This window comes from Schistocerca gregaria, chromosome 2, assembly GCF_023897955.1.
Source record: "Schistocerca gregaria isolate iqSchGreg1 chromosome 2, iqSchGreg1.2, whole genome shotgun sequence".
Taxonomy (NCBI): domain Eukaryota; kingdom Metazoa; phylum Arthropoda; class Insecta; order Orthoptera; family Acrididae; genus Schistocerca; species Schistocerca gregaria.
In genome coordinates this window covers 571,010,798-571,032,488 of record NC_064921.1, presented here as the reverse complement: position 1 = coordinate 571,032,488, position 21,691 = coordinate 571,010,798, and the positions used below count along the sequence as shown (strand labels likewise).

General features: G+C 40.3%; 1 protein-coding gene across 4 annotated transcripts in view; it reads right to left on the bottom strand.

The window, feature by feature from the left end:
- Window positions 1-1,999: 1,999 nt before the first annotated feature.
- LOC126332942 (pleckstrin homology-like domain family B member 1) overlaps window positions 2,000-21,691 on the bottom strand; it is a 996,704-nt gene continuing 977,012 nt past the window's right edge. For 2 of the 4 annotated variants that reach the window (XM_049996695.1, XM_049996694.1), the window contains 3 exons: window positions 7,439-7,558; window positions 4,887-5,150; window positions 2,000-3,276 (listed from right to left, as the gene is read on the bottom strand). In XM_049996695.1, coding sequence (XP_049852652.1) covers window positions 3,088-3,276; window positions 4,887-5,150; window positions 7,439-7,558 — 573 coding nt within the window. In that variant the 3' untranslated portion in view covers window positions 2,000-3,087. The remainder of the gene's footprint in view (window positions 3,277-4,886; window positions 5,151-7,438; window positions 7,559-21,691) is intronic. The other 2 variants (XM_049996697.1, XM_049996696.1) reach the window with 1 other exon arrangement.

Genomic DNA, 21,691 nt, shown 5'->3' with positions numbered 1-21,691 from the left:
TGGGGAGAAAAATAACTGATGATGGTCGAAGTAGAGAGGATAGAAAATGTAGACTGGCAATGGCAAGGAAAGCATTTCTGAAAAAGAGAAATTTGTTAACATCGAGTATAGATCAAGTGTCAGGAAGTCATTTCTGAAAGTATTTGTATGGAGTGTAGCCATGTATGGAAGTGAAACATGGACGATAAATAGTTTGGACAAGAAGAGAATAGAAGCTTTCGAAATGTGGTGCTACAGAAGAATGCTGAAGATTAAATGGGTAGATCACATAACTAATGAGGAAGTATTGAATAGGATTGGGGAGAAGAGAAGTTTGTGGCACAACTTAACCAGAAGAAGGAATCGGTTGGTAGGACATGTTCTGAGGCATCAAGGGATCACCAATTTAGTATTGGAGGGCACCATGGAGGGTAAAAATCATAGAGGGAGACCAAGAGATGAATACAGTAAGCAGATTCAGAAGGACGTAGGTTGCAGTACGTACTGGGAGATGAAGAAGCTTGCACAGGATAGAGTAGCATGGAGAGCTTCATCAAACCAGTCTCAGGACTGAAAACCACAACAATAACATTATAAAATTATATAGTTTTTGTTATACATTCAATGAGTAGGTAGGACATAATCAGCTACAGTATTAGTGCTATTATTGTATGGAAGTAAGGCATAAATCATCAAGTAAGGCTAGGTATACATACGTGATGCATTATTTGGTTATCGTAGGTACCCAACGCCTACTTTGCTTTGTTTGATAACGTACTATGATAACCAAATAATGCCTCACGTATTTATACCTAGCCTTATTTGATGATTTATGTCGAGATCAGTAGGCATTTGCCTTACTTCCATACATTAATCGCACTAATCCTGTAGCTGATTATGTCATATCTACTCATTGAATGTATAACTAAACAATAGAATTTTAATTTATTCACTGTTAATATGTTGTTTAAAAGTTTCCTGTGGGAGATATATCACATTGTACGTAAAGCCCTCTACTGGTTAAGTTCTTAAGATCGGTGCATGCCTAAATAACATCTTGGCGGCTGATCCAACAGAGGCTGCTGATCATTGATATGTCCTTTTTCACCTCTCATATAGACATTTTATCTTTCATAGGCAATTTATAGGTTGCTACAATGTAACACCTATATTAATTGTTGACCGTAAATTCACCATAAGAAGGATTAGTCCTATTCTATTCACATACTTCCTTTTAATAATTTTATATGGGTAACTGTATTCGTCTTTTAATGTATCACAATGTAGTTTCTATGATAGTTATCAATTTTAAAAGTCTGGTACATGTACTTTACGAAATGTGTTTTTATCAGACCATGTGTTTGCGTAAATTATGACTACATCTAAGCTAACAGTAGCGACATCTAGGGATGACGTAGTCAAACAGATTTCTGGTAACTACTGTACTTCTGTAGCCAGTTGCAATGAAGACTGTGTGGACGGGCGGCCTATTCTACACCTTATTTTAGATCCATATGCCGATGCTATGCTGATTGTTTTTATATGTTTTGAAGATGCTATTATGGCCTTATCACTTTAGGACATGGCGCAAAAAGGTATGCGTTTTACCGTATCTTCTGTATATCTCCCTGGTTGTATGATAGTATATTGTGATATGTACTGCTGATCATGTTGAAAGACACACTGCTCACTAGGTGTATATATTTGTATATTATAGCTCTGAGGATGGTCATTACGGACTGAAACCAATCATCGTCTAAAGAATTCATATTGTGATCAAAGACTGAAATAAAAAACATTTGACAGTATTGGATCACTGTCTGTATATGCGACCATGTCACAGTTGGTGAAACTGAACATTAATACTAAATTGTTACATATTTTAGTATGCTTCACTGGCACATTAGTATATATGTAAACACTGAGCATCAAGTTACCAATTTAAAAAGGCAGTTGAATGGGAAGATGTGTGGATGTTTCCTGTTTTCATTACAAATGAATAAAAAAATAAAACAACTAATAATTGATTATGTATTTATTTACTTGCTACAAAAACATACTCAAAATTGAAAAGCAGCAGTTGTAGCTGCTTTTATACAGTACCCCAATGTAATAAGCAACAGTATCTTGACAGTACATGACAAAGTAGCATTAGATGTTCAACAAATTAAAAATAATCTGAAATGTATGCAAAACATTTGTTTCACAACGGTCACATGTTATAAAGGAAAGATAATTGTCAGTGTAGAAGATAAAGGCATTTCATTTTTACAAAAATAATTTCAGCTATTTCAAGCCAAATTTTATAAAGTACTATCCACACACTGGCAGCTGTGAGAAACAAAAATCTGCTGCCCAGTGAAAATCGTGACACCATCTGCATTTCTTTACCACTGATTCCCCACTACACACACTGATTCAAAAATTAAGCTGCTAGCATTTTTGTTACATCCATTCTCCTTATCCAGATGCAAAGTGAGCCATCATCACTATATTTAACAATGTGAGCACATCACACAAGTGGGAAAAGTTTTACTCATTAGAAAAAATGATATTAGGTGGTACATTGTACATACTTCTATGTTATATAAGAAATTACATGTTTGCATATACACTTGTGTATGACAATCTTTCTGATGAAAGTATATTTCACAATATTACATACATTTTCAGTTCTTACATAATAATTACAAATGGAACAATTCTCCAAAATTCATCTATGCCACAATTAGCAAGTAACAGACTTAAGCACACTTACTACATATTTTATATGAAATATATCAGATCTATCAAAGCTCTTTTTCAAAGTGCCTGACTTGTGCGACAATCTATTGACATGACTTTTGTATAATCAGTTAAAATAGTTTGGCAAAGTTTGATTTCTCAAAAGCTACAGCAGGGGTAGGCAAATATTAATCTTCTCTATAAAAGAATAATATTTCAAGTCTTATTAAAAATACAATCCCTTCTCCCTCAGTCTCAAAACACCACAGCTCTCATGGGCAAAAAAAAATGGGAGGAGGGCATCTTTCAGGACAGAGGCTAAGCTCCATAACTGGCAAGCTCTGAACCACAGATAGTAAGAAAGAAAATGGTTGCATGGTTTATCTATGACCCATGTTCAAATTCCTGATAACCTTCAGCACCTGTAAATATGACATCCACCCATATACGCATTGCCTCTGGACTGGGAGCCATCAGATAATATGTTCTTTCATGAGTCTTGACAACAAATGTTAGATGTGGACTTGGAGATTTAACAGAGTTCATGTGGTCAACATAAACCTCTTCTATTGACTAAAAAATAAACAAAGTGATTATTACATTTTTGTACAATGAAGGGAACCAACATACACAATAATACATATGATTTATTTTAATTTGGAACTAATTTATTAGTTTATTACTTTATTGTTTTGTTTTAATTTGGAATCATAAAATTTTATCTGAAAACAAATTTATCACAATACTGATACAACACATCCCACCCCCACCCCCCAAAGAAAATACATCTCTCTCTCTCTCTCTCTCTCTCTCTCTCTCTCTCTCTCTCTCTCTCTCTCTCTCTCTCATACATATGGCACTGAGATGCAGATGCACAAATTTTTCTTCCATTTGGGTATAACCATATTTGCTGAATCTGTAGCTACCATGGACTTCTTTCACCAAATCAATTGTAATGTAAAAATGATTTTGTCAAACTAAAGGATGTTTAATCAAATATTTATTTTAATTAACATTCCCTCCTACAGATTTCACAACCAATTCTGCAATTTCAATTTCAGAAAATCTTTCCAACAAAAACTAGTCAACAAAAACTAGTCAACAAAAACCTTCTCAGCACATATACTATCTAATCAAAAGTATGTGGACATCAGTACTGGGTGAACCACCCTTCACCATTATGATGGCTTGAGCACTGGTGGGGACACTTCCAATGAGGTGTCTGCATGTCTCTGGAGGAATGGCAACCCATTCTTCTTCATGAGCCAAAACCAGAGAAGGTAGTGATGTTGGACACTGGAGTTTGGAACTAAATAGATAGTCTTAACTTTCCAAAAGGTGTTCCAATGGGTTCACAGGTTGGGACTCTTGTCAGTCCTGTCCATTTCAGGAACATTATTGTCCACAACCGTTGCCTCACAGATGCAGCTTTATGACACTGTCATGGTCATGCTGATACAATCAGTCATTGTCTCCAAACTGCTCCTTCATTGTATGTAGTACACAATGCGGTAAATGGTATTTGTATACTCCGCTGTTGGCACTATAAATGATGAGAGTTAACATTCTCCAGGCATTCACCAAACCCAAACCTTTTCATCGGATTGCCAGAGGGTATACCATAATACATCACTCCAGATCACTAATTTCCAGTTGTCCACCCCGTCTTGTGGTGTCGTTCTGTACCCCAGCTTGAAATATGTGGCTAATCAGGAGCTCCTCAGCCTTTATACTCCATTCTTTGTAACTGATTATAATACACTCCCCTTCCTTTTACATTCCCCCCCCCCCCCCCCCCCTCCATCTTACATTATTTCAAGTGGTATGGTATTGGGGGATTTAAGAGCCAGAATATGTAGCAACTGAGCCTAAAATATGATACATATTAGGTAACATGCAACAAAAAGAGATTTAATCTGGTATCTTTACTTTCCTTTTAATCTTTAATTTTCATTCGAACAATCTTTTCACACTATTTTTAATCAACCATGTCATTTAACAAGTCACGCAGGAAAATATCCTCAAAAAAGAGAGGTACAAAATGAAATCAAATTTGCTTTCAGATGAATGTTCTGTGAGTGTGGATCACAAATAATGATGAAAATGTATCCCAATGCAACAAAAAATAAATATTTCAGACAAACCATTAAAAATATTAATAGCATGAAAGTAACATTTCTTACCTGAAAGTAAGTTCCCCCTCGAGGCTTCTTTTCTGATCTGTCACCATAGTACATAAGAGTCCTCTTAACTCTATCAAAAACAAACCACCGCTTGTTCCAGTGATGGAATTTGGACCCCATCTTATGTAGAGGACCACGGCAAGATGTGGCATCAAGAATAACATGTGGGCATAATTCTATCTGATGGCCTGCAGATTCAATGTGTGCCCGTAAATTTAAAGACTCACTACGAATTGGCAGGTAGCGTGTTAATGGTCTCTGCTGCTGAAAAACAAAAGACGCACGGTCACTGAACTCATGTGTACCACAGTATACTACAAAAAAAGGGGATATATTCAAGGACCGCATAAAATTGGTGCAACTTTCGATATATCACTTAACCGATTCACTTTCCTGATAGGCTAACTTTGTTCCGCATGACACTAAATGTCCAAACCATTACTTACTGTCTGTCTAATTTACTTACAACATCTAAAATTCAAAAGTGGATCGTAGACTTCAGTCCAAAGACTAGTTTGATGCAACTCTCCATACAAGTCTATCCTGTGTAAGTCTCTTCACATCTCTGTGTAGCTACTGCAACCTAAATCCATTTGGCCCCTACTGCAACCTACATCCGTTTGCACATGGTTACTGCACTCGAGCCTTTGTCTCCCTCTATAATTTTTTTACCACTCACACACTTGCCTCCATTACAAAACTGACTATTCTTTGTTTGCTCAGAATACACCATGTCAATCAATCAATCCCCTCTTTTAGTCAAATTGCGCCTTAGATTTCTTACAGCACCAATTCAATTCACTGAGCAGAATAAGGAAATAGAATGGCATGTTATTAAATCCTGGATTGGAAAGATTTCTTCTGTCACTGAGGTTTAAAATATAATTCATGGTGTTATCCTGAAGAGATGGATAAGAAACCACAAGACTGAAACTCTTAATAATCAACCAAACCTCTGAACAACATTTGTTGAGGACTCCTGTAAGTTTCTTTTAATAGGATATTTCTTAGTAGCTCATATTCTCTAGTTAGTATAGTTATAAATCTAGGATTCTGGAGCAACACTGCATCACAACTCTTGATGTACAAAATATGTGGAGTCTTGTATCTACAAAATTAAGGTGGCTCCCTCTCATCCCAGTGTCTGAGCGAACTGCCATTTATTTTTAATGTTCTTCAACCTGGCACCCACCACGCCTCCTTAGACTATTAGTGTCAAAGGCTAGGATAGTGTACTTAAATGGATCAGTGTTTTTTAATTAAACCATGGGAGGAGGTAGGTGAATCAGTGTTTATTCATAAAAGTCACATGTTGGATATATTAATAAACACTGATCCATCTGACGTCTCCCACAATTTAACTAAAAAAACACTGATCCACTTACTCAGTGGGTTTGTACAGATCCATTGTGCAGTCATTTCACCACCAATTGTATACATTGTTGTGTCTTGCATTTAATGCATGTGATATGCACCAATGTCAGCCCACTGTCATAATCAAAAAATATTTGTCTCGAAACTCACTAATACACCAGAAAACAGCAAACAAAACACATGTTTCAATTCTGGTGCTAGAAATACATTAACTCTCTTTTCGCTCTCATTGGGTATGCTGAAGAATCATCCGACTGGCTAAGCAAAATAGATATCTCGCCAACCTATGACCAGTAGATACGCACCGCCATGCCTGCTGCTGGTCCCGATCTATACTTTAGCCTTTTGAATCTGCATAGATTTCTTGAGACTCTGGTAACAGAAGTTCTATGATAATATAATGAAAACTAAGAAAGGCTTTGCATTGCAAGCTACATTGGTATTACTTCAGCTCCAGCTTTAACCATGTCTATTGAAACATCATTTCCAGATGTCTGTCTTTACACATTTCTCATCTATTCTATGATCACTTTATATTCTAAACTAATTGTCACATAGTATATAATCTCTTATTTGTTTGATAAAAATATTTTCACAATAAAAAGAACAAGAACTTTAAAAACAGAAAATAATTTTATAACAAACCCAGCGTGCTTTGCACAGGTAACTCCTGTGAGATATCTACACAATGTTGCACCTTGCAGGTCCATAATACAATAATGCCCACCTCAAATTCAGTTCTCTCCTATGACACATCAACAACTCACCATTGACGTAGAAACATTATGCTCGCAAGCTTTTAGCCTGGCACCACAGAGTTCATACAGTGAAATTTCTGTGACTTTATGGTCACTCGGTGCACTTTTGTGCGTTAACACACAATGTAGCAGGAAAGGTCTCCCTCTAATAAGACTATTTAATCATCTTTATGTACTGAATGTCATAATGTGGCATGTACGGTAACGCAAATCCATACAAGCACAATTATGCAATATACAATAATTCACCAAGATGTGAGAGTTAAAGCAATTAAAACGATAAGCACAATATGTTATGGTTACTGATTTATAAACCAGCAGGTCAGTTACATCTTTTAAAACAACAGCATACCCACCCTTATGAAGAAGTTTCACGACTATTTCAGTAAGAAAAATTAATCTAAAAATTTGTAAAGGTACCTGCAACTTCGTTGCTTTGTCCCGCATACGGACAGCCAACTGATGTTCATATGATGAGCCATCAGACAAAGGCCGTGATTCTTCAAGATCGCGTTCCAGGCCTAATTCCTTCTCCCTAACCTGAAACAAAACACATGTCACCATAAGTCAAAAAAGCTTGTGCACAAAACTGCAAAAATTCTGTTTTTGTACCTGCTGAAAAGTATACAATAAATCACAGGATATTGGCAACACTTCATTGTAACTATACACAAAACAGATAAAACTGAACCCCCTAAAAAAAAAACACTGAGGAATATAATGCAACCTCAATCAGCAGTCAAGATGGTAACTAAAATACCCTATCCAAAAGAAAACAAGAATTTCTATATGATCTACCACAAATCCAAATCATGATTTAATAATACATTCCACCACATTCTCTGAATATAAATGAGGCAATTATGCAACAAGACATTTCAAAAGTGTCTCAGCTCTGAAGTCTATGCCGGCGCACTGTGCACTACATGGAAATCTGTAATGCTAAGTTGTAAGTTATTTCTACTTCCTTTGGATAAACGGAGTCTACGAGCCATAATTACGGAATTATAGCACATTGTATGACATTAAGCAAACTGTACGACTTCGGTGATGATTTTTTAATGTCGCAAAAAATACAAGTTGAAATGAAACTAAATTGTTTCCAAAACACTGACTTGGCATGATGTCATTCAGTGCTGAAAGAACGAACAGAACAAGGGCTTAGTATGATAAATAAGTTCTTCGGTTTAATCGTGTAATCAAATTTAAAACGCCTAATCCCATTTACTGATTCCTGTCTCACTTTAAAGGTTCTAAATGATAGACGACATTTTAAACTGCGATATAAGTCTGATACTTTAATCCAACCATTAATCTCGAAATGCAAATTCTAATTACTGTAAGAAAAAAAAAATCAAATCTATGGCAAAACTACAGGATTAGTTAACAATTACAAAGCTCACCTGGTATTTCAAGTAAAGTACGTGAGGATCACCAAACATTGTTAATTTTGTTTTCTTTTCTCAACACACAGTTAATTTAGTTGTTTCAACACACAAATTAGTTGTTAAATACAGTCAATGAAGATTATATGAAAAAGTTTTCGTTTAAGCCGTCGGATTCTGCACATTACTGTGGCTGTTTCATTGTGTAGTCGCGTCAGCTTAATGGTTACTACGCACTTCTGTCAACAACACAACACAGCACACACAATTATGTCATAAAATCTGTTTTTGAGAAAACCACGTCTTTAAACAAGCCGCACGGTGACAAACGATAAATACCGCAGAAGGTGAAGCTCCTATTGGCTCCAAGTTCATTAGACCACTGTATACCGAACCGCGAAGTATAAACCGCGGTGTACAATAAACTGGCATAGAAATCTCCCAACTGCCGTTGGGAGGCGGTGATCAGTAATATATCTAAAATTTTCTTGGTAACTGGTCCCAAAATGAGGGACACAATTTACTTCGCAACTATATGTACAATTCGCAACAGTTCATTTCTTTCAAAATATCGTCCGCTGAACCCATTTAGTTTTACAGTTCATAAATTTACAACGTCCAAAGACGAAAACAGGAACACAATTAATTCGCACCACATATGTTTTCTACACTTTCTCAATTACATGACACCGTCGACACAACCGTAGCATTCTGCTGATCCCAACGCGCTTCCTTCTTTGCGCCGATTGCCAACCAAGACAACACATCTACCGAGGTCGCTAGGGACAAAGTGACTAGTACGCCGTAAGTCCGCGGGATAGCGCTGCCATCTCAGCTGCCACTGTGACGTCACAAAGCAGAAATGGCAGGAGGGAAATTTAAAGCTTCAGTCATAACAATAACGCTGGAAGAAGCCTAACTATGTGTGAATACATTACCGACATTGTGAAGTAGTACTTACGGAAGCAAATTGCAAGTTTTTCTTTTAGTTTTAAGTTCACTGATTGTGCACATCTATTAAACTCCTTTAAAGTACGTTAATTTTATTCTTATTACTAGTTTCAAGCCTCGAATGGAAATTATTCTGACCTACAGTGCTGCAGCAAGTAAATAAGTTCGACATTATTTGTAGAGCAAGCAGTATTCGAGGTGTGTTCTTACAAACCTTGTGTCTCCTCATACAAGGATGAAAATCAAATGGCTCGAAAATAATAATGAAAATATACGGACATATTGAATATGCAGATACTACTATGCTAATTTGACCTATGCACTATTAATCTAAATCTGCATTCACAACTACAACATTGTGTTCACATTCGCAGGCCTCGGCAACTCACAACCAAACTGTCGCGCTCCAGCCTACCGCAGGCTTTCGGATACTCATTAACCCATCAGCACACGCGGTGGCTGATGGGAGAGCCCGTGACTGGGCAATACGTTGCTCCAATCAGCGACCGATGCGGAACAACTTGGTCTGCGCGAACTGTAGTTTCCAAAAAATAATATTGAAGGAAATATGGGCACTGGGGGAGAGAAGAAGACTCAAAAATTGCTATATTTAATTAAATGATTGAGCCAAGTTTGATATGTGTCATGCTACAACAATTTAACAGATTACTCAAAAAAAATTTTCCTATTGCACAGAATCGGTGGTTACCGATGGTGGTTGGGAATTCTGTAAGGAATAAAAACTCTGTACGGCAACCATATTCCTGTGGCGTAGGAGGGCAGGGGTGGACGGGGTGTTGGCAAATACCACTTCTTACCCCCCAGCCCCCTACCATTACGGACGCCTATTGGAGGAAAATATTGTTCGTGTTCTGTTCAATATGCATTAGCGAATGTATGGTATTTTGTTGACTGGTTGCATCTATTTGTGAAAGAGAATGTAAGGTATCTAGAAAAATAGTAATAACACGAGCTCCCACACTGAACACAGACTGGTCAATAGTACGAACACACAGATCTAGGTTACCCGTTTGTATTGTTTTTGTTTTGTTTTGTCTTGTCTTGTCTTGTTTCTATTCAAACGAAGTGTAAGGAAGTTGTGCAAATTATGATTTGAAAATTTGGAAGTATTAATTTCTCTGTGCAGTATATTTTAAATTTGACACTGCAGTATGTAAATAAAATGGAATTTATGACAAATTTTGTCTAATTACTTGATAAAGTTAGTGAAAACGGCTTATTGCTTCAGTCTGCTGTATAAAAGAGCAATCTCTCTTCACAGACATAGGAAACCACTTTCACACAACAAGTTTGTTATAATGGCCACTTTTCCACAAACCGTTAAACATGCGAGTGTGGTTTGGTAAGTGTGGCAAGTTTCTATGAAAGAATGGAACATTTTTGTCGCGCTTTCATGGTTGGTATGCTTGATTATTCCAAAGATCGCATAAAGAATTTAAACATTTTAAAGCGGACAGTTCATTACCGAAAGCCGTCTGAATTTGTCTGTGTTCCTACTGCGATTGAAAATGGAGAAAACCGTGTTTCATTCTGTTACTAAACATTTTCATTTGGCACGTTGAACTGGCGCAGGGTTCGAAACATAATTTCGTGAGTTCACGCGGACTATGCACCACCACTAAAGACAATTTACTTTTAGATTAATGAATTTAAACGTAGTCGGACAAGCGCCTATGACGAAGCACACTCCGGTCGTCTTGCTGTGGTCACCATAAAGGAAACCATTGACAAAATCCATGATGATGTAACGTAAGACCGCCAAATAAAAATCTGTAAGACTGCTGAAACTGTAGGCATCCCAACTGAGCGAGTGCATAATATCGTACCCGGAGAATTGGCTATGAAGAAGGTGTGTGCCAGATGGGTGCCGCGATTTCTCACAGTTGACCAATCGCGCATCCTGCACATTTCAACTCAATGTTTGGCGATGTATGATCACACTTTTTTGCGCCAATTTGTGACTTGATGATTACACACCATAGGCAAAATGGCATTCAAAACAATGGACTAAAGCTGGTGAAAGTGCACCGAAGAAGGAAAAGATCATTTTGTCAGCTGGTAAGCTGATGACCACTTTTTTGTGATATCCAAGGAATAATCCTCAGAGATTACTAGGAAAAGTGGAGAACCATAACTAGACCGTATTATGTTTCGTTTTGCATCGCGTTCCAACACTGTTTTGTAGCGCAACAGGAACGTTGGCGACATTCTGAGGGTTGTTTGGGTGTCGACCTTTGTTGTCGGAGATGAGAGGGAGAAAGCTCTTCGCGGTAGAACTGTGGTTATTGGTTGCAGTGGTAATAGCAGGATGGGTATGCTGAAGAGTTCAGTATTTAAGTTTTTCATTTATTATCTCTTTGATAACTTATAAAAGAGGGCCGGCCGGTGTGGCCGAGCAGCTCTGGGCGCTTCAGTCTGGAACAGCGCGACCGCTACGGTCGCAGGTCCGAATCCTGCCTCGGGCATGGATGTGTGTGATGTCCTTAGGTTAGTTAGGTTTGAGTAGTTCTAAGTTTCTAGGAGACTGATGACCTCAGATGTTAAGTCCCATAGTGCTCAGAGCCATTTGAACCATATTTTATAAAAGAGGTACCAGTCCCTAAACCCTTCATTAATAAATATCAGACTCAATTTTTTCTTATCAACATGTCACTCGCCTAAGCTTACAAGAGACCATTACTATTCCTTAAATTGTTGTTGTTAATTACGATACTAAAAACGCTATCTATTCCTTGAGACAGAGACAGATCGCCTATGTTCAAAGCTATTCTCCAGAATAAATAATTATTACTTTTCTTGCAGTTTATGTGCGTGTTACCAGATCTGATCACCGAATCCTCGCTGAGAATATTACTTCTGCATCCTTCTGCTGCTGCTGCTGCTGCCTGTCGTGGCTACACGGTGTCTCCTCAAAGCAGCCACTACTGCTCTCCCTCTCTGAATCTTCTCCCAGAATCTCTTGCTCATATACCATTCTAAGTCGAAGCTGGCCGTCTATAATAGTCGTAAGGGATATTTACATCAACTGGTTCCTTCGACACGAAAACACTTCAGTGTTCGATTTCTCTTATAGGTCTCCATTCGATGTTACCACTTACGTATACTAGAAAGCTTCCTTTAGCGTAAGGGCTTGTGCATCTTAGCGCAGTCCCCTTTCATTGGATCTGACATGTATTTCTTATTAATTATTTTTCTTGGGACTGGACAGTTGGATCGTTTGAAGCTTGCGTTGGCTGAAAAATGACCAAGGCTGGCACGAAAAAAGTGCTCTTTCACCCGGATAATGCACCACCCTACACAACACAACACCGGAACAATGGTTAAAGTGCACGGATTAGGCTTTGAATTGGTTCCCCATCCGCCCTATTCATCAGACTTAGCCCCAAGAAACTTCATACTGTTCCATAACTTGAAAATTTGGCTTGCTGAGAAGAAATTTTCATCAAATGAGGAAATGATAGTTGCAGTCAATGAGTATTTCGCAGAGTTTGACAAAACATATTTTTCCGGTGGGACGAAAAAAGTAAAGGATCAGTAGACCAAGTGTATACCCCTCAAAGGAGTCTATGACAACTCTGACTTAGCTGAGAAGCCGAGGTTGTAGACGCGATGAATTACGCAGATTAGCATACGGAGTCTTTCACATGTGGCGGAAAGCCATTTGCCAGTTATGCCAAAGACTAGCGCTAGCACTGGGGACTGGGATACGCTGGAAATACACACAGGCGTCACCTGACCGGCTGCCGACACACCTGCCCACACCAGCAGCCAAAAACAAACATCGACAGCGGCTGCTGGCGCCCTGACCTGGGGCCTCTAACACCCTCAGCGTATTGTGGGCGCCCTAAAGGTTATAAGTGACACACGTCACAAATGAAAATGTCATGTAGTAGTAGTAGTAGTAGTAGTAGTAGTAGTTTCATTCACCCAAGGATATTGGAGAAGTCTCATGCTTAATCACGTTAAAATACTAATGTGTATCTTATTTAGTTGATTATGTTTAACTTGTTGCATTTCATTAGTTTGAATTCGTGAGAAGACAGTTCAGATACAGGGTGTTTCAAAAATGACCGGTGTATTTGAAACGGCAGTAAAAACTAAACGAGCAGCGATAGAAATACACCGTTTGTTGCAATATGCTTGGGGCAACAGTACATTTTCAGGCGGACAAACTTTCGAAATTACAGTAGTTACTATTTTCAACAACAGATGGCGCTGCAAGTGATGTGAAAGATATAGAAGACAATGCAGTCTGTGGGTGCGCCATTCTGTACGTCGTCTTTCTGCTGTAAGCGTGTGCTGTTCACAACGTGCAAGTGTGCTGTGGACAACATGGTTTATTCCTTAGAACAGAGGATTTTTCTGGTGTTGGAATTCCACCGCCTAGAACACAGTGTTGTTGCAACAAGACGAAGTTTTCAATGGAGGTTTAATGTAACCAAAGGACCGAAAAGCGATACAATATAGGATCTGTTTCAAAAATTTCAACGGACTGGGAACGTGACGGATGAACGTGCTGGAAAGGTAGGGCAACCGCGTACGGCAACCACAGAGGGCAACGCGCAGCTAGTGCAGCAGGTGATCAACAGCGGCCTCGGGTTTCCGTTCGCCGTGTTGCAGCTGCGGTCAAAATGACGCCAACGTCCACGTATCATCTCATGCGCCAGAGCTTACACCTCTATCCATACAAAATTCAAACGCGGCAAACCCCTCAGCGCCGCTACCATTGCTGCACAAGAGACATTCGCTAACGATATAGTGCACAGGATTGATGACGGCGATATGCATGTGGGCAGCATTTGGTTTACTGACGAAGCTTATTTTTACCTGGACGGCTTCGTCAATAAACAGAACTGGCGCATATGGGGAATGGAAAAGCCCCATGTTGCAGTCCCATCATCCCTACATCCTGAAAAAGTACTGGTCAGGGCCGCCATTTCTTCCAAAGGAATCATTGGCCCATTTTTCAGATCCGAAACGATTACTGCATCACGCTATCTGGACATTCTTCGTGAATTTGTGGCGGTACAAACTGTCTTAGACGACACTGCGAACACCTCGTGGTTTATGCAAGATGGTGCCCGGCCACATCGCACGGCTGACGTCTTTAATTTCCTGAATGAATATTTCGATGATCGTGTGATTGCTTTGGGCTATCCGAAACATACAGGAGGCGACGTGGGTTGGCCTCCCTATTCGCCAGACATGAACCCCTGTGACTTCTTTCTGTGGGGACACTTGAAAGACCAGGTGTATCGCCAGAATCCAGAAACAATTGAATAGCTGAAGCAGTACATCTCATCTGCATGTGAAGCCATTCCGCCAGACACGTTGTCAAAGGTTTCGGGTAATTTCATTCAGAGACTACGCCATATTATTGCTACGCATGGTGGATATGTGGAAAATATCGTACTATAGAGTTTCCCAGACCGCAGCGCCATCTGTTGTTGACAATTGTAACTACTGCAATTTCGAAAGTTTGCCTGCCTGAAAATGTACTGTTGTCCCAAGCATATTGCAACAAACGGTGTATTTCTATCGCTGCTCGTTTAGTTTGTATTGCCGTTTCAAATATACCGGTCATTTTTGAAACACCCTGTATCAATAACGTCACATAAAGCCATAATGATCAATTCTTAGATTGGACTAGATTCAGTTTTCGTTGCATAGACCCAAAAATGAGACGATTCTCGTGGGTGTGGAACAAGTCAGAAAGTATAGCACAATAAACATGAAACATTTGAATATTATACTCACTACAATGTTCACTTGCCAGGAGACTGTCAAAATACACATTACAGTAAACTGGAACTGCCAATAATTACAGAATTAATACACTGTTAGAGTGAAACACTTATGTATTTTTAATAAATTTATCAATGCACAAAATAACTAATCTTGACTGTTGTGACCAAGTGCTGTCAAAACTAAAATCTAGTAGACATTTTTGCTTAAGCTGGTCGAACACTCCCTGTTAAGATATTCATCTATAAATATCAAAAAGTCTTACGAACTCTCTTTAAACTATGCTTTATCTGAAACCAAGTTTTTCATTGGTTACTGACAATTTATTGAAACTGTGCGTTCCTGCATATTGGACCCTTTCTGGATCAAGGTAAGTGGTTATAGGTCTTTATGTATATTGTTCTTATTCCTAGTATCGATACAATGTGTTGAGGTATTCTGATAGTATAGCTGTGGAACTTTGATATTTTCGGGCACTTCTTATTTGTTGCAATTCCTGTTTTGTTAGTTTACATGGATATAAATCAATAAAACCTGGATGTTCGGTACTCTTTACCATCGTTATGATTTCGAGAGAGCCGACCGATCAAAACTCGTATTTGTGTGTGGACATCACATACCCCAACATCCCGTCAGCTGTCCACCCACTTCCAGAAGTGGATCATCTGCCTCTGTCGAGTCCACATGGGGGTTACAGGCTGTAGGAAGATGGCGATGAGACCTAAATGGAGGAAACATCCTGTCCAGTAGCCGTTGCTTCAACATCAAAGAATGCTTACTTCGCACCTGAATCAGTAAGTGTGTCACACAGGCTAACTCAAGACGACCCAAGTCATTTACGTCGAGGCCTAGACCCAGAAAAGAACTAAGCTATGCTTCTAGATTATCGGTTGAATCGGTGGAATATTTTAGAACCGCGTGCTAATGTGCCAATGCACAAAACAAGGAAGAATGATTTCATTCAACATCTTTAAAATGGTAATATCCTAAATGCCTGCCCCGACGTGGTTTGATGACAGCTTTGAATGTGGTGCAGCGAACAGAAGAATAGAGGCTGTTCAAAAACGTATCAAAGCTTAGTTTAAAATCTGTATTGCTGCAGAATGGGAATTACATGCTTTCAGTTTCTGTAGGGCACGCTATCTACATGAAGGAAATATGTATTAAAATGGAATTACTTCTGGTAGCTTTTAAGTACAATGGACACATCTTGAAGATCTGTGGAGACCTCAAGATGATTCACTCTGTGTGTGTGTGTGTGTGTGTGTGTGTGTGTGTGTGTGTGTGTGTGTGTGTGTGTGTGTGTGTGTGTTCTTCCAGTCCTGAGACTGGTATGATGCAGCTCTCCATGCTACTCTGGACATGAGTGCAAGCTGATTCATCTCCCAGTACCTACTGCAACCTACATCCTTCTGAATCTGTTATTGCATTCATCTCTTGGTCTCCCTCTACGATTTTTACCCTCCAATACTAAACTGGTGATCCCTTGATGCCTCAACACATGCCCTACCAACCGATCCCTTCTTCCAGTTAAGTTGTGCAACAAACTTCTCTTCTCTCCAATCCTATTCAATACTTCCTCATTAGATATGATTCGCACACTATAAAAAACACTGGTCTCCAAACGAAATTCTGTGACCTCGGCATAATAATGTCCACCACAGTCCCATGGTAAACTAAATGAAACTATTCTGCCACCTTTACACATGAAAGTCAGCCTCGTGAAAAACATTGTACAGATAGTGAACAAGGATAAATACGCCATCAAGTAACTGCAGAGAAATTTCCACGAGTGAATGAGGCGACATTGAAGGAAAGAAACTTCATTGGTCCTGAAATTCATAAAATTTTTGTGGGTATAAACTTTGACCTAGTCATCGAGAGCGATGAGAAAGAAGCTTGGGAGACCTTTGAAGGTGGTGTGCGTGGTTTCTTGGATAACAGGACGGCGGCAAATTACGTTGAAATAATGAACAGCGTGCTGGACAAGTACCATCGCTTAGGCTACAGTATGTCATACAAAATACACTTTCTCCACTCCCATTTAGACTTCCAGAAAATTGCGGTGCTGTGAGTGATATACGTCCTAAACTCCTTCTGCTCACTCTCTCTGTCCATGTTCTCGGCCCCTCTCTTTGTCCATCGCAACCTCTCTCCTCCTCTGTCCATCACCTCCTCCTTTCCGCTTTCTATGTCCGTTTCCTTCCACCCCTCTGTCCATCGCCGCCCCACCCCTTTCTTTATGAACTTGAGCTCTGTTTTCTGATATTTCAAATTCAGATTCAGATTCTATAGTAGTATTCTAATCATAAGCTGATAAGCTATGTACACTACTTTCCTGTTTCCGAACAACATTTCATTATATTGAGATGACGAAAGTCAGGGGATAGGAAGGTATGAAAGGACAGTGCATTGGCGGAACTCTGCTTTGTACTCAGATGATTCATATGAAAAGGTTTCCGACGTGATTAACAGACTTTGAATGTGGAATGGTGGTTGGACCTAGATGAAAGGGGCAGTCCATTTCTCAAATCGTTAGGAAATTCAATATTCCAAGATTCACAATATTGAGATAGTGCCGAGAGTAGCAGATTTCAAGCATTACCTCTCACCACGGACAACACAGTGGCCGACGGCTTTCACTAACTATCGGGAGCAGCGACGTTTGCGTCGAGTTATCAGTGCTAACAGACAAGCAACACTGCGTGAAATAATCGCAGAAATCAATGTGGGATGTACGACGAACGTATTCGTTAGGGCAGTGCGGATAATTTTGGCGTTAATGGGCTATGGCAGCAGACGACGAAGGCAAGTGCCTTTGCTAACATCAGGACGTTGCCTGCAGAGCCTCTCCTGGGCTCGTGACCATATCGGTTGGACTGTACACGAATGGAAAACTGTGTCCTGGCCGTATGAGTCCCAATTTCAGTTGGTAACAGCTGATAGTAGGGATCGAGTGGTGCGCAGACCCTACGAAGTTATGGACCCAAGATGTCAACATGGCACTGTGCAAGGCGGCGGCACTACATAATGGTGTGAGCCGTGTTTACACGGAATGGACTGGGCCCTCTGGTCCAACTGGACCGATCATTGAATTGAAGTGGTTGTATTTAGCTACTTGAAGACCATTTGCAGCCATTCATGGCCATGATGTTCACGAACAACGATGAAATTTTTATGGATGACAGTACTTCATGTCACCAGACCACAGTTGTTCAAAGAACATTCTGACAATTCGGGCAAATGATTTCGTCCCCCGAGAAGAAATCCACCGTACATTTACGCGACGAAATCGAGAGGTCATGTCGTGACGAAATCCGTTACCGGAGACAGTTGTAGAGGCAGCATGGCTCATTATTTCTGCAGGGGACTTCCAACGACTTGTTGAATTCGTGCCACGTCGAGATGTGGCACCACGCCGGGCAAAAGGCGCTCCGAGACGGTATTAGAAGGTGTTTCATGACCTTTATCACTTCAGTGTAGATGCAGGTGAAAAGCAAAGGGTCAACCAGGAAACAGTCCTAATTTTAATATTGGACGTAATACTGTCGCTGTATTACCACGTGACAATAGAAGGGAATAGTTTCTATCAAAAGTCATTGGAGAGCTCCGAAATTACCTTCACATCTGTCGATTTTGTCGGCCATGTGGCCGAGCGGTTCTAGGCGCTTCAGCCCGGAACCACGCGGGTGCGGCAGGTTCGAATCCTGCCTCGGACATGGATGTGTGTGATGTCCCTAGGTTAGTTAGGTTTACGTAGTTCTAAGTGCAGCGGACTGATGACTTCAGATGTTAAGTCCCATAGTGCTTAGAGCCATTTGAGCCATTTTCTGTCGATTTTGTTCCGATAAGAGCGACGTTGTTGAGATTTATCTGCAAGGAAGTACTTGCATTTGCTGACAGCAGCAGTTCGTGCGGGTTTTCGAAACGACTAACGAGGCGTGACACTTGTCTCCGGTCCCCGTGGACTGAGATGTTTTTACTATCACTGCTGTTGGTATGCGGCGTTACAAGGCTGGTCGTGGTACACCACTCCATATAGATACACCGTGATCAAAAGTATCCGGACACCCCACAGAACATACGTTTTCATATTACGCGCATTGTGCTGCCACCTACTCCCAGGTGCTCCATATCAGCGACCTCAGTAGTCATTAGATGTCGTGAGAGAGCAGAATGGGACGCTCCGCGGAACTCACGGACTTCGAAGACGGTGTGTCATACGTCTGCACGCGAGATTTCCACTCTCCTAAACATCCCTAGGTCCACTACTTCCGAGGTGATAATAGTGAAGTGGAAACGCGAGGGGACACGTACAGCAAAAATGCATACAGGCTGAACTCGTCTGTTGACTAGAGACCGCCAACAATTGAAGAGAGTCATAAAGTGTAAAAGGCAGACATCTATCCATACCATCACACAGGAATTCCAAACTGCATCAGGATCCACTGCAAGAACTATGACATTGCTCATGAGCCGCACACCATGCCTGTAAATGCCAAACGACGCCTCGCTTGGTGTAAAGAGCGTAATAATTGGACGACAGAACAGTGGAAAAACGTTGTGTGGAGTGACGAATCATCGTACACGATGTGGCACTCCGATGGCATAGTGTGGGTATGGCGAATGTCTGCTGAACGTCATCTGCTAGCGTATTTAGTGACAACAGTAAAATTCGGAGGCTGTGGTGGTGTTATGTTGTGGTCGTGTTTGTCATGGAGTGGGCTTGCACCCCATGTTGATTTGCGTGGCACTATCACAACGCAGGCCTAAATTGATGTTTTAAGCACCTTCTTGCTTCCCACTGTTGAAGAGCAACTCGGGGATGGCTACTGCATCTTTATCACGATCGAGCACCTGTTCACAATGCTCGGCCTGTGGCGAAGTGGTTACACGACAATAACATCCCTGTAATGGACTGCCCTGCACCGAGTCCCGACCTGAATCGTACAGAACACATTTGGGATGTTTTGGAACGCCGACTTCGTGCCAGGCCTCACCGACCGACATCGATACCTCTCCTCAGTACATAACTCCGCGAACAATGGGCTGCCTTTCCCCAAGAAACCTTCCAGCACCTGATTGAACGTATTCCTGTGAAAGTGGAAGCTGTCATCAAGGCTAGGGGTGGGCCAGCAACATACTGAATTCCAGCATTACCGATGGAGGGCGCCACGAACTTTTAAGTCATTTTAAGCCAGATATCCGGATACTTTTGATAACATAGTGTACGTTGACAGTCCGCGTTGATACGCCAACAAATCGGGCAACTGCTCAGACGAGGTGGTCTGAAATTCGTTTCCACCTTTCTGGCACGTCTTTTTGCACAGATTCCGTACAAAGGACAGGTATATACAGATCAATTCACTGTCATGACTTATGCCACTGGTAGAGTGTCACATGACCAGTTATAAAATATATACAGTGATCATTGCGCTCTTTTAAAGGCGGCGACTAATATTTTGTCCGTGATACTCAGAGGCTGGCACAACATGGAATGATGGTCCGCCCTAAGAGCATTAAGCCTATTTACTTGTTTGTGTGTCCATCGCAGCGCGAAATTTATAGTAAAATGGAGAATCTGTCGCTCCAGACAAATAGCAGAAAATGTACACAATTTTGAGGAAGTAGAGTTTAGTAGCTAGGCAGAACAGAAAAAAACTAGCACAGCAACAAAGAAGTTGAAAGGCTGCTTACACTAAACACTGCACATATGTGGGAAGATTAAGTCACTTTGCTGTGGAGGAATCGTGTATGTGCCTATGGAAGAGCTAGAACGGCTACATGTTACATTTACGCACATAATATTCCGAACGTAAGACAAGAAATGAAATGAAACATAACAATCGGCAACGCTGCTGAGTTTTCAACTACCTTGTATTATCCACTGATCGTAAGGAATCATCGTGAACTCTTATGGTTTCTCTCGGTTATTAACTAGTGAACCGACAGAGAACGAGAAATGCGGTAACAACAGGTAGAAATCAATTTAGATAAATTTTTGCTTGAGGGACATCCACAACTGATTTAGTGCTTTTTCATAATGAACATTACATACATTTACTGACTGATCTTTAAACTATTAAATTTCAGGGACTTGACCCCATTCTCATATGTATCGATAAACAGCAGGACGAAGCGTCCATGTCAACGCTGACTTGCAAGGCAAAACATATGCTGTAGAGGGCGTCAGTTACAGTTGAAATGAGCCTTTTGCGCGAGCAAATTTGGCAATTCAGTTTGATGAGCCACGTACAGCAGATGCGTTGCTTCTTAAGTCAGCTTTGACACGACCTCTTCAACCTACTATTTATGTACATATATATCTGCAGATGGGACTATATCCTTGAAATCCGCTAGTTTAAAGACATCAGCCAATAAGTAAATGTACAACTATTGTGGATATTTTCATCATAACCATTTTAGATACGTGATCGCGCGGCTCTTTTATAATCTTATATTTTAGGAATCATTCAGGCCGTAAGAGGGATACCTATTGCAGGTCTCCTAGCCTGCACCTCTTTGGAATTAATTCAGAAAGAACCTTTTAATTGTATTAATTGATAATTTC